The 14555-nt window shown below is 38.2% G+C and overlaps 1 protein-coding gene across 10 annotated transcripts in view; it reads left to right on the top strand.

Moving 5' to 3' along the window:
* The window catches only part of LOC118410906 (CUGBP Elav-like family member 3-A), a 233547-nt gene extending 219245 nt beyond the window's left edge, over window positions 1-14302 (top strand). For 3 of the 10 annotated variants that reach the window (XM_035812788.1, XM_035812786.1, XM_035812795.1), the window contains 7 exons: window positions 2740-2914; window positions 3201-3338; window positions 3621-3734; window positions 4572-4697; window positions 6081-6224; window positions 7207-7366; window positions 10380-14302. In XM_035812788.1, coding sequence (XP_035668681.1) covers window positions 2740-2914; window positions 3201-3338; window positions 3621-3734; window positions 4572-4697; window positions 6081-6224; window positions 7207-7334 — 825 coding nt within the window. In that variant the 3' untranslated portion in view covers window positions 7335-7366; window positions 10380-14302. The remainder of the gene's footprint in view (window positions 1-2739; window positions 2915-3200; window positions 3339-3620; window positions 3735-4571; window positions 4698-6080; window positions 6225-7206; window positions 7367-10379) is intronic. The other 7 variants (XM_035812796.1, XM_035812792.1, XM_035812793.1 and 4 more) reach the window with 6 other exon arrangements.
* The last annotated feature ends 253 nt before the right edge of the window (window positions 14303-14555 follow it).

Genomic DNA, 14555 nt, shown 5'->3' with positions numbered 1-14555 from the left:
CCTTCTGTCACAATCAGTATCCAAAGGTTACTGCTGACAACGTAATATTGAAGACCAGGGTATGCAGAACGAGCAAGAAATCCCAATTGGGTCAATTGTAAGAAAATGAAGTTGACAATGGAACCTCAGCTTTCCACGATAGGACTATCTTCTGTGGTTTTCTTGATCTGTACAAGGAAACAAATGTGTTCTACTGGACGCACAGGTCTTCAACAGATATCCCATCAGCATTATCTATTTGGTACATTTGCTTGATAAATCGGCGCCACTGCCCATACCTCGCTGAAACTGTTTGTTCAAAATCCTTCCTATGTCTGCCGGAGACCACCGCTAGTTTATCGACCCTGAAAGAAATTGTCTTGTCCTACTTCCGCGGCTCACCCATGGAAAGTGGACAACCGTCGCCCTATCAGCACGGCTTTGAACGCGACAGAGACAAATGCCTTCTCTTACTTTTTATCCTGTTTCCATTTAGAAAGGTCGGACAGAAGAGATATCGACCACCAGACAGATAAATTTACTTTCTCGGCACCTCCTTTGAAAATGATATCATCCCAAATGATTGATAACTTGCTGACATGATAAGGTGCCTGCATTGTCACTTAATGCAATATACTCTACCTACCACCAAAAGATAGCTTATCCATTTGCAAAGACACGAAAAAGAAACTCCCTCAGTCAACTGCACCAAAACATAAAAATCTTTCAGATATTCGGTATAATTCATTATAGTATCAAGTAACAGCCTTGGCCTTTACATGAATTATGGTTTTATGTGGGAAAAAATGACAAAGTTAAACCTATAAGTGTTTAAAGTTTGGTTTGCTCCTTAGAAGTAGAGGAAAAGGACAATTGGCTACCCTGGGAGACTGGGACATAACATTCTTTCAGATGCTCTAATAATTTACTACAGAATTGGAGTAGCATCTTTGGCCTTGTGCATGTTTTTTGTGTGAAAAAAATGACAAAGGCAAACCTATAGGTGCTTGAAGTTTACACCAACTGCATTGACTTCAGCAGGACATAACAGCCTTTCACATGCTTTGTATAAATTCACTAAGGCATAGCAGAAGCAGCTTTTTCCTTTTAGATATTATCTTTTTTTGTGGGAGAGGGGGAAAATTTAAAGTTTGAAACAATTATAAAAAACAAACTATTTTTAATTGAGTAGAATATAAAAATCCTTTTTTGGTATTATTTACTACAATGTTGAAGTATTGGTTGCCTTTAAAAAGATGACTTAAAAAGTGATTTAAGTTTGGTATGATTTTGGGAAGTTGGCCTTTTTTTTACATTGGGACTGAAAGATTAGCATTGTCAAATTTGTATCTTCTTGAAGAGGTCAGTGATCTTATAAAGGTTGTTAGACCCTTGAAGAATGACTCAACATGTTGTAGTTGACAAGTTCACTGTTGAAATATCCTCAGTCCTTTCTGATCACATATTTATACCCAGCGTAGACACAAAACTCAATAAGCCCAAATCTCCCCGTAAGGCCTTACATTTGTCAACATCACGGTATTATGGACAGGCTCGGAGATGGTAGCGGTTAAGTCCATATTCCTCCTTGTAATAGCCGAGGCTGTTTGAAGTCGGCCTAGGGGATCTGCGTATGCATGAACATTTGCGAGATATTGCACAATAAAACTTCAACTTCTCCCCAGCTTCTTCAAAGATACAGTAAGGGATGTATCGATCGGCCAAATCAGTACAATGGCCAGGCTGAGAACGTCCGACAACTGCCAATGCGCCTTTATCCACAAATGCCATCGAAGAAGGATGGGCGAGGGGGATAGCTTAGATGTATGGCGCAATAAAAACATTAATCATCAGGAGCATCGGCTGTAAAAGTTGGGAATGGACAGCAGTCTTCCTTTAGAATGGCTCCGGGTGAAGTACAGTCCATTTATCACTTGCCAGGACGGCAGAACGAAATCTGAGGGGTCCTTGTACAGGTCAAATTAGGTCAAGATGTTAGGCAAAGTGCTAGGGGCTTACTTTATTTAAGCGGTGGTTTACAGGAAAGTTTTATAGTGTCCATATGCCTGCAGGAGGACTTAGTTCTGGGTATACTTATGCTGTAGATTTATAAGATAATGAACAACCATATAAAGTAATGGTAACTCCTTTGCAGGGCTTTGTCAATAATGCTTTGCAGAATTTTGAAGATATATAAAGATAACAAAACTTTCTGTGAATAGCTTTGGATGTGATTATACATTTTTGCATGTTAATATTTAAGTACATGTACATGCTTGTAAAGCTCTTGAGAATGAATTGTTGTTAAAATGGGGAATTTGGGTGTATTCACACACTATGCTGATACTAAATTCAGCCTATGAAAAAAGGAGTAGGGCAAACTTTTTAGCACTTGTAAGCATTCTTTGTATATTCAGTGTTTGTTGGCTATATGTTAAAACTTGCTTCTCTTTGTGTACATCACTAAATGCTAAGCATGCAAGGTATGAGTTTTAACACCAGGGTCTCCTCAAGCTAAGTATGCTTGTTGTGTGTAGAAGTGTACCCCTCTTCCCTGCATATGCAAAATAGACTAGCCTTTAAGAATCTGGGGGAGAAATATATCAATTACCTCTAGGAAGAGCTATAGACAAGAAGGCTGACAACGGCCAAAGTAGAAATAAAGGGAATTGACCCAAGATCGGGTGCTCTTGTGATCTCTGGGACCTTTACGTTTCTCTTATACATGTAAACTGACATTTCCCGTTTTGGCTCTTCCAGCAGCCGTCCTCCCTCCCCACGCAGCTGATGCAGCAGCAGGCAGCCCTGATGGCAGCCGCCGCAGCCCAGGGGGGGTACATGAACCCGATGGCAGCGATCACTGCAGCTCACATGCAGCAGATGTCTGCCATGGCCAACATGAACGGCATCACCAATGGAGTCACACCTCCAGCTGGTAGGCACTTCTTCTATACAAGTTCCGAATCCATCTTAGTTTCTACATTCTATTCTTAAAAATTCCCATACATCTAAGCTTAACAACAATGAAAGATTGTAGACACGCAACAACAATCATCTTTTGTAACATTACCTCTTCTAACTCTAAGTCAAAATGCTTTATCAGCCCTTCTTAAGTATATTTTAAACATCATGTCTGATTATGTGGGCAAATCCATTGAAGTGTATCAAGATAGCAATAGGTAGAAGACTGACAATTTCATACCTGTACCCCCCTACTCCAGGTAACCCTGCCACCATGAATGGAGTGGTTCCCAATGGCATGCCTTCTCCAGTTGGAGTCAGCAGTTTCAACATGGCGCAGGCCAATGGTCAGGCTGCCGACCCCTCCACCTACACCAATGGCATGCCTCCTTATCCAGGTAGGTCCCAATGTGGTTGTCCTTTCATTTAACTCTAAGCCATTATCTGTCAAAAAGTGACTATGTAAAGTATCACTGATATGCAAAAAAGGTCCCAAAAATACAAATGATGCAATTCAGGTGACAAAAATACCAATAGAGTCACACATCCAAAAAGGATTGTTCAATGGAACAAATGATGCAAATTAGATCACAAATATGCAAACCAGACCATAAACATTTAGAGGGACAAATATGCGAATAAGGTTAAACTCTCTTCAAGCAGTCTCTCATCGTACATAGTACTTTGTTTGCTTTCAGCCCCCGGGACCCCAACGGGTGACCCTGCCCACCAGTATCCAGGCATACAGCAGTACCCAGGTACAGAAGAGGAAAGTTTTCAGTGGCACAGTCTGGGTGTGTGGTCTTGTGTTCTTGTCCCTCTAGTTGTAAACTGCTATGTCTGCAAAAGGATGATGTCTCACTCCTCAGTAACATTCCCCTGCAGTAAAAGTAGTCTTCAAGGGCTGTACAGAAGAGCCTCATCTTCTTATACCATGTTTTCACTGATGCAGTGACCATTGAGTGACTCTCATAAGCAGTTCAAACATATACAACATTTCAATATCATATATGAAAGTGTCTTTTGCTACCTTTCAACTCATACATTTACATCATGCTACATATTACAAAATATTTATCTATCTGATCATCTATTTCATCTTCAACACATTTAGATAGCCCCTTTAACAGACTTTGTTGATTTCCGATTTCCATTTGTATGTAAATTACATAATAGAAATTGAATTGTGTATTCAGAGATTCATAACTAAGGGATACAACTTATATGAATAAGTAAACAAAGGCATAGGTCATGCAAATCCAAGTTCTTTTGCATCACAATCCAAATGATGTTTCACACTGTGGCATATGTAAAAATATGAGAGCCCTTTCCTTGGTGCTGAAAATGTGGCTACTGAGGAGAGACATTCCTTTTGCAAGGATTTCTTGATTTCATTTTTAATTTGGCAAGTCGTTACTATAGATGTGGTGTTAAATCTCTGAACTTTTTTCACACTTTGGTGATAACTCTAACCAGTGTGGCAAGTAATCAATATCCTTCTCACAAGAAGCTGTATGTAAAACAGATATAGCACCAAGCTTTTGATTTCAAGTTGTTTTCCATGCTTTGTTGAGGCGACACTGACTTAAGATTTACTAATGTTGTTGTGGATTGTGTCGCTTGGTACTCAGCATACCCCTGGACCAATGGGCAACTCTCCCAGGCCTTCGCACAGCATCCTCCCATCATGCCTCAGCAGCAGAAGGAAGGTGAGGCATATCCCATGATCCTTCATGATGGTCACTCAACTCCAACTGGTAAATAGTCCATAATACTCTTCCACCAAATGGATCAAAAGAAAATTGATGAGTCCAAAGGGTTAAATGCTTTAAACTTTTAACCTCCAGCCTGCAAAGGTACCTGTTCAGTACCAAATTCCTGTTGTTTTTACAAGTTAAGCAGCAGGTAGAAGGTTAGATTGTTAGGTTTTGTTTAAGAACAGTCTGCTTTCTCTAATGAAATATTATTATGGATACTTTTTATTTCTTTTCATTAATTTCATTTTTTGTATCAACAGTCTTTGCTGGACATCAAAATTAGATCCCAATACTGTAGTTTGTTGGTTAAGTCATGGTTTCAACTTTTTCCCTTTGATCCATTTGGTGACACTCTCAGAACAGCTACGGTGTATTATGTACACTGTGCTGCCATCTCTCTCTGTGATAATGTATTCATATATGCCCATTATATGTAGAACAGTTAACATTGTAGATTATGACACAATCAATTCAACCATTATGTATATGTTACCTGTTATTCTTGCTAATATGGTAAATCTCGAAATGTTTGCAGTGGTCAGAATTCACAGTTTTTGCAGTGGCCTTGAAATTATGACACCCCAAATGTGTGTTTTGTATTTTTAACTATAATTGTACTACAGAAATGTTTTAACCATAAACGTAGAAGACAATAAAACCTCTTTTCCCCTTCTTACAATGAATTGTCACTGCAAAATAATTGCATTTACAGTCCTTTTAGTCCCTCTTTTGATATTCAGATGCGAGAACAAGTCAGAGTGAGCTATAGTAATAATAATGATAATGATATCTGGTATATTTGCAGCCAGTACATGTAGGTACTATTGTAGGTAATATTTTGGTAATGAGGCTGATTCACGTTGTTGAGGCGCCTCCTTGAGCACAGGACCCCCATTTTACGTCCCACCCGGAAGACGATTTCATGGAATTTTTGGTCTGATCCGGTCGTCCTTGGGTGGTCTCCCCCCCAAGAACTGTCCAGACTGGGAGTTGCCTAACTGCTGAGATTGAGGGATCGGGTGTATCCAATGCACCACATGGCATATTTCTGAAAACAAAGGGACAGATAATCTTGATTTTCTGCCTCCCCTCCCATCCATCAGTTTTCATGAGGTCCTGACTTGCTAAAATTCAACATAGAAATGTAGGGCCAAAGCATTGTTTGAGTGTGGCATAAAAGGAGAACTAAAATTCATTATCCAAGTATCTGTGAACCCCAAAAAGTTTGTTCTCCCAGGTACAGAGGGGTGCAACAGCTTAATCTACGATTGCTGGAGTTTAGCAAAGCCAGGTTCATACAGATGATAGGATTTAGAAGTAGAAAAAGAACTAAAGAATTGACTATTCAAGTTTCCGTCAACTCTACATGACTTGTTCTTTCAGGGCCGGAGGGGTGCAACCTCTTCATCTACCACCTTCCTCAGGAGTTTGGCGATGCTGAACTCATGCAGATGTTTATGCCTTTTGGCAATGTCATCAGCGCCAAGGTGTTCGTGGACCGTGCCACCAACCAGAGTAAATGCTTTGGTAATTAAACAGTGATTGTTGTTTCATATTGCCCATGCATGGGTGTTACGTACTGTTATCACACTTGTGTCATTCCATGATCTATGTACACTCAACACAAAAAGTTCAGAAAGTTAGATTTGGTCAATCATATCTCCGCTTTTACTTTATGAATTGTATTTTGTATCATTGGAATGCTTACACAGTGAATAAGCTTTCTAATGATATTTGATACAATACAAATGAAATTTATGGAAGTATGATTTAACAAATTGAAGTTTCTGGACTTTATGTGTCTATTTTATAGCCTTTTGTTGGCTTTATGATACTGAAAAGGTTGCAGCACCTAGAACAGGACATAAAGCTGTGGTCCACTGTTCATTGTACTTGTAAAAGAGAGCTAGGGGAATTTCCCTGTCACAATGAACCTGCAAAAACTGTACGTACATAGCATCTGTATTCTCAGTCGTGATCAATGGAAGACTTCTTCATTGAGCTAAAATGGATACATGTAGATAAGACTGGCACTTTTATATAAACAGGGAGGCATATTACATGATAAAGATGCTCACTATAATAGTATTTTAACAGCAAAACTCATCTGATTCTAGATACTTAAATAACATGTTTATTTTTAATATTTAGTGCTCAAACACATTTACACACTTGCCTTATTATCTTATATTTCTAAATCTAAAACAAAGCAAAAACACTCCACTCCCAGGTTCAAATAAATACAAGCAAATATAAACAGCTTTTCTATACATTGATATGATGATGTCCCATTTCTACACATGCACGCCTGCCTATTTCAAGAATGCCTCTGTGTGGCAATCACATGACATACGTGTAGATGACTGACACATAGATATGACATAGATGACCAAGCTCTTAGTCTGCTTTCAGCAGTTGTTGCAACAGGCTATCAAGAATGGACTCTGGGGTGACAGAGTGCTTTTTTATTGATGCGCTCATAACATGTCCTTTCCGTGTCTTGCTTCAGGGTTTGTGAGTTTTGACAATCCTGCGTCTGCCCAAGCTGCCATCCAGGCCATGAACGGGTTCCAGATTGGGATGAAACGCCTCAAGGTTCAACTGAAGCGACCAAAGGATGCCAATCGCCCGTATTGACCTCCTAACTTGTGCTAAACTACTGAAATCAGGTAAAATGTCTTTTTGCCTGTTGTGTTTTCTGTAAGTAAGAGAATCTAAAAATTCAGCAATGACAGATTTGACAGCTGAAACTCAGTATAGTACACGTCATTCATCTGGAATATCATCTCAATCCAAACATCCAATAAGTTTAATTCTAGTTTTGTAGTAAGTTATTTGCAGTATTCTAGTTACTGTTGTCCAATACTCAATACACAAATTGAATTAGATTGTATGGGAATAATTTTCCTAGAACTAAATTATTTTTACTCTGTCATCAACTCAAAGTTTCCTTTAAATCTCACACCCTATGCACATGCATGTGCACAGTAGGCAAAATGCACATCAATTCAGGGTTAGAAGTTCCCCATGGGTTTCAACTGTTTCTGTGGAATATGTGATTTTGTTAAGAAATTGAAATGTACTAATACATGTACTATAAATGGCAAGTTACAAAAGTGAGTTATTCTTGCAATGCAATGGCATCATGTCAGGACCACCTAACATTTCAAGCACTTACGCATTAACATACATCTTTCATACACTCACATTTTGTTACCTCTGTCAGTAGAAATTATTCTGAAGCTAAGTTGAATTAAACAATAGTTTAATGATTTATTTTGAAATCTTGGTTGGTCCTTGATAATTATGAAGACTATGTTACTTTAAACTTTTAACATCTATTCAATTTCTTTTTATTTTAATACTGCCATTGTTTTATATTTGAAGCATCTTTTGCAGGAATGGGGTGGCAACTTGAAAAAACAATACACTCTTAGACTACTTTTTACTGTTAAATGTAAAATTGTTTACTTGATACCTTTCTTTAATTTCTTTCTTGGGAATGGCATGCATATGATGGCAAATATTTGGGATGATACACATCTTCAAACGAGCTCTAAGTGCACTTACCCATTGTAAGGACATTTCTATGTGCCACAGTTTGCACAGAAAGTCATCCTTCTCCTTCTATTCTTTTCTGTATCAAATAGTCAACCTCCTCCACTTCTTACAAATCTGTGTGATCTTTTCTTTACCATCCCCATTGCTTGAGAAAAGTCTGTTATTCTTTACAAAACAAATTAGTTCCCATTTGAATGTCTCATTTTATACCTGTGATCTGCTTTAACCTTTGCACTCTGAACTCTGAACTGATCCTGCACCCTTCCCATGGTTCTCTCCTGCATACCCCGTCCATCATCATATTTCCATGGCAACTAAAGCAAGCAGGGCAATCAAAGCCCGCACAGAGACCACTCAGGGTCCGCCCCTAGACCTAAGACTGGCAGATACCCACCCAGCAGTAAGTGACAAATTCAATGGCGGTGTTGTCGGAAATTCGGTGGCGTATTTGCAGTGGTGTGACTTTATGGGTAGCCAGTCTGTGGCCTGTCTAGATATTGTGACCTATGATCTGTGCCCATATTGACCTGTGTTCTGGTGACCATTGCAGGGTGCTGTACTCACTATGCTAACCAGCTGCAGTCAACTCCTAAATCATGTGCTTCCCCAACTTCAAAGATAATACTCCAAACCCAGAGCTCATTGCAACAACCAGTTTTGAAAATCACTAGGTGTTGTTTGTTTTAGCTGAATCTAGATTGTGTGCACATCCCTTAGTGTTGAAAATCTGTTTCGGGGCTCCGCTACAGCAAAAAGGAATTAATATATCATTTCAGTATCAACTCCCATCCCTTGACTCCTGCTTTTTAAAGATATGTTGTATCCAGTTTGTTGAAGTAGGTAATATGTATATCCGTACTAATGTCAGCTTGCTATTGTGTTCAAGGGCTTCAATGTTGCCATTTTGTGTTTGACACAATTGTTTTCAATCCAGTTGCATTTATAGTTATATTGTCATATTGCTCTTTACTTTTGTCTGTTTTATATTCAAGTACCTTTTTGTTAGATCAAGACATTGTTGTGGCAGCTCACTGGATCATTATTGGTAAGCTTTGTGTCAACTCCAAAAGGACAAACAACCAAGTTGACACAAAGCTAATCATGATGACATATACAGGATTTGAATGATATGCTGATAGTGTATGTTTATTAATGTATTGTAGTGAGGAAACATTTACAAATTTAATGTGCAATCAGTGGTACAAAAGCTTCTAAAAAGTTTCAACCTTACACAGTGAGCTAGTGTGTCAAAGTTACAAAGTGAAAATTTAGTTAAGAAGAGGAAAATATTTATTATTTTAGATGTTGGGAAAAAAATGTAATAGACTATATTAACAATATGAAACTGTATGAAGCAAGGTACAGACTTTTCCCCTCATAGTCTGTTTTCTTATTGATATTCCAGTTCAAAATTATTTTCTTTACTCCCAGAACCAGAACATTAACTGACCTGACTAAAATAGCTTCACAGATTTTGCTGGAATGTAAACCTGTGGAAGGTTTGAGGGAAGCTTTTGTGGCATGTCTTGCTGAATAACTGTATACACTTGTCTATAGTAGAAACTAGAGACCTCATGACTAATACCAAGAAGGTTGAGGGGGGGTGAAAAGGAAATTTTTAAAGAACCAAAAAGCACTAAAACTTCAGAAGAACTGAAGAATTCAGGGAACCAAAAAATAACTTGTCTTGGTAGACAGGTGGTCACTATAGATAGGGTTCTTAACCTTGTGTTAATGGGAAACATATTTAAGAGTACACCAGAAAGTGGTTACATTTGCCAGATGGTCCTTATACAAGTGTTTGACTCAGAAAAGAAATTCCATATTAACTGTTCTTGAAATAAGAAAGTAAATGATACATACCCCAACCCTTATCCTTGCTGGTATTGTAGTGTATTCTGTATATCAATCATCAAGTAAATCAGTTGTCAGAAACTGAAAGAAGGAAAGCATATCTGGATATCCAGAACTCAATGAAAGCTTTCTAGTATAGCTAGATGGCTAGACAGAGAAGAATCTGATACTATTTTCCATCTGAGATCTGAGCCATTGCCTTTTTCAGATATACTAAAACGTTCATAAAACTTTGACTAAATCTTGATTTTCTTGTTTACTCCCCAGGTTCTCAATGAAGTGGCTTTGGTGCAATATTGAAAGCTGACTGATGAAAAAGGAGGTGGGATCTCTTGGCAACCATTGTCATGGACCCAGATGCCAGACTTTAGACTACAGTGGGACATATATCTACAGCGATTGTTGCTAGGTCAACTATAGGTGAAATGTAAACAATTCTTACCCATGTAGTGAGGGACCAATAATGTTCACTGAAGTAAACGAAAAAACAAATCGGACGCAGATGCACAATTGGTGCACGGCCTGCTGGGAATATGACCTATGACCTATGAAAAAATGCCGAGGTTTGTGAATGCTGTCACAGGATTCATAAAGTTACGGCAGGCTTTCTATAATCATGCGTCTGTACAGTAACATGCCATCATTTTTAATTGTAGAATAATAATTACAAGTTCGAGTTAGGGCAGTAGAGATACAACAATATAGGAACATAGGTATAACCAAACTTAGATGAAAACGACTTGTAGAATTCTCGAGAGAATGTTTCTTATAGATTTCTCAGAACAAGAACCATTTTATAGCCTAGAGTAGTGCTGATTTCCAGAAATCAGGGAAATCGCGGTCACTTTATAGGAATGGCTACCAGTAGGACGTGTAGAAATGAGTAGGAATTCAAACAAGCCCCAAATCTTAGATGATAAAAATCATCTGAAAATGTAGAAGTAAATGAAATGCATTTCGTATTAATCTTATCGATAAAGAGGGCAACAGCTTGGGACACAAATGCTTAAAAGCATATTAGAAATAAAAGCGCTTCATATGCGTATACATATTAAGGTAATTTGTAGAACAAAACAAAAATTGGACTACCCCAGATATGTAGGAACATTCCAATGTAATATACCAAGAGGGGTGCACCTGTCTACACTAGCGCATCTGGCTACAAAACCAAATGTGACAGGTGTGAAAAAAAATGGAAAAAAATTCTTGCTCGGGGCTCAGTGCACATATGTATGATATTCAACTGACAAGAGATGGTTTCTGTTGCGCAATTTTTCAGGCATCACCAATCAACAAACTAGTGTGTGACACTGTATACAACAGATTTTTAAAGCATTTCCATTTGAAAGTTTTACCTAATATTTATCACCATTTCAAAACAAAAGCTGTAGTTTGTATTACCTTAGTATACTTATTGTCTTGTGTATTGAGTACGTATTATTCTTGTTTTTAAAAGAAGGGAATAATTGCTAAGCAGTCTGACAAATGAACAGAGATGCTGATTATAGAAAGATAGTCATATCTATGTATTTGCATACAGTGCCACTCAGACTGGGATGCACTATTGCTAAACCCAGAGGAAAATTGTGTCAACTGTGGGTTGGTAAATGGTGAAGTTTGTTTTAGGGTATAATTGTCGTATCGTCACAAATATCTTAAACAGGGTTGATTTTAATCATCTTAATTACTCTTGAGATTATTAGACATTTCTTCACCAATCGTGGACACCAAAATTACATATCAGAGGTGTAGAATTTTATCGGAAGATGACAAAAAGATTTATTTGACAATCTGAGACATTACTTCGCTAAGTGATGTAAAAACTACACTACTGATACCCCTTTTTTGCCGTGGTATGTTCCTTACCTGTGGCATTTACAGAATGAATGCATACAGTTTCGGAGCATACCATTCAGTTAAGAGGGGTGTTCTGTATTATAACATGATAGAGACGCTAAAGATGTAGATTTTGTGTTGTGCCAAACAGTGACTAGAGATAATTCTATTTATTGTGTTTGATTTGTGACGTGATAATTTATTGATCAACTTCTATTTATTACTATTTATTGATGCCATTATTATTGGCTGATGTTAAGGTAGGGATGATTAATTAAGTTATTCATTAATTTATTGTTAAGTTAAGGAAAGATCACTTGCTGCCTTTTCTCTAGAATGCCTATAGGGTAAAACTCTTCTCAACATAAAAATCATACACACCAAAGCATGCATGGCTTGGCCTTTCATTAATTATGTTAATGAGGGCATTTTTTGGTGACGCCTCCGAGGCGAAGCCCGCTTTTTCCTGTTTTGATCACCCAGCGCCCATGAGAAGCTATGGAACTGTCAACAATTGTAAAGGAACATGCCATTAAAGTTAAAGGGGGTGGTTCATCTACCAAGAAGGGAACTAATATATCTAGTGAGGGTAGGAGAGTACTAAGGCTATAAATGAAAGTGTAGACACTACCATTGCAATTGTAAACTTCATGCTTAAGGAATGAACAATGGCAGGTATAATATTTAGAAAAGGCTGGAATGTGGAATGTACTTAGCTGTGCAAATTGGTTAGTTTGTACAAGTATGCTACAAAACAATCATCTTTAAGTTGCCATCGTCTTCATTTATGAAAATACTTTCAAACAGCTGTTTGCTCCACAGATGGATGAAATTAGGAGATATACTTCAGGATATTGTGTGACATCCATCACTCTTCTTCAGTGTCACTACGGTGAACTGGCAGGACAAAGTGACGCTGAAGAAGAGTGGATGTCACTCGAAACATCCAGAAGTAAATCTCTGAACTTCATCTACTTGTAGAAATTGAACTGCCTTTAACTATTGTTAATCTGGATGCCTAACCATAATAATGGTTTCATGGTCTGAAATGAAGAGGTTCTTGCACAGCTAGCCAAGTTGCACAGCTTACAATGGAGGAACTGTTGTAAGACTGAAAGGCATTAACACGTGTAATGTTACCTCATCTATAAGCACAGCAACTTTTTACCAACATTGCTTCGATATATATCAAAACCCTCGCCCTTCTGTGAACTTGATACGGTCCAGTTTCCTCTGGTTGTCGTCAGATTTTGGACGGTACCATGTGTCATGCAGGGAGGACAGCAGGGGAAAAGTCATGCTCTTGGAGCATTATCCACTAAGCCTAATCTTATAAATGGCCCATAGGTTCCATATATTCCTTAGGGTAACATGTACTTAACAATGCTGGTGAAAGGACCTAGTCTACAAAATGCTTGAGAATTCACCTAAAGTACTGAAAAGGTGAGATGTATATAGAACAACGCACCGGCAGCCTTTTGTCTAGAATTTACTAAGAGGATGTACAATGAAGAAAAAATCTTGACACTGAGGAGCATCCAAACTTACCGGGCTGCACGTTAACGCTTACATTTTCATCAGGGTGATTCTGGCTACTGGTCAAGAATTGATATCACAAACTTGATGTTGTAAGACCAATAGATGGTACCACATCACATCACAGGTTATGCTGTTTTTTGGCAATGCCTCAGGGGTAGAGCCTTCTTTATTCCTGTTGAGTCAGAGAAATGTGTAACCCAAAATGTGACATGCTTAGAAATGAAAGAGTAGAAAAAGACACTTGAAAGAGTTGTGTGCCATTATACTTGTCACAACTACATGTACATGCACAATAATTGCTAAACTGTACCATTTTGAAGGGTAATGTGACTACTATTACATAACAGCGACCACATTTTGTCAACCAGCAAGAAGTAAGGTGTGACCAGACATTAAGAAATTGTATTGTCTTTCATTCTTCTGCTGTTACGAAGAATCCACAACCAGGGCTATCTCTACGGATTCAGAAGCTCATTGATTGGCAACAGACCATCAACACCATCACATAGAAATGTTACTATCAATTGGACCAAAGTAATCAATGAGTGTATACATGTCCTTTCTTTCCCTATCCCCAACCACATACATGTGAACTTGTTGCAGTCAATTGTTAGGAAAGGATGATGTCAAAGATTTTTCGGTATCACTGGAGAATGGATTACATGTTCCTAAGTTTGGTCATGTTGTGGTTTGAAACAGGCGTGTGTTTTTGTTTGGGGTGTGGTTCCTGGTAATTTTGGGGTGCTCCCAGTCCAGCCTGTACAGATGATATATCTACCATAGGGAGATAATAAAACAACGAATATTTACTATCAGTGTGTGTTTGTCGTTTTTGATGTTGCCTCACAGTTACTGTAGTTAGTTTATAAGAGCATGTTGATTCGACTATTTAGATGGCATCCTCGGGCACTGGAAAACTGATGAGAATGTGCAAAAAAAATTTAAAAAAACGGGCCCAAATGACTGCTGTCGTTATGTCATCAAATTGGTGAAGAAGGTATTGCAAATTAATGAACTTGCAGACAAAGGTATACCAAACAAAAGATTCTTCATTTTTTGGCGTTCTTT

Source organism: Branchiostoma floridae, chromosome 3, assembly GCF_000003815.2.
Source record: "Branchiostoma floridae strain S238N-H82 chromosome 3, Bfl_VNyyK, whole genome shotgun sequence".
Lineage (NCBI taxonomy): Eukaryota > Metazoa > Chordata > Leptocardii > Amphioxiformes > Branchiostomatidae > Branchiostoma > Branchiostoma floridae.
The sequence above is the reverse complement of the archived record's forward strand: the minus strand, read 5'-3'. Positions and strand labels throughout refer to the sequence as shown.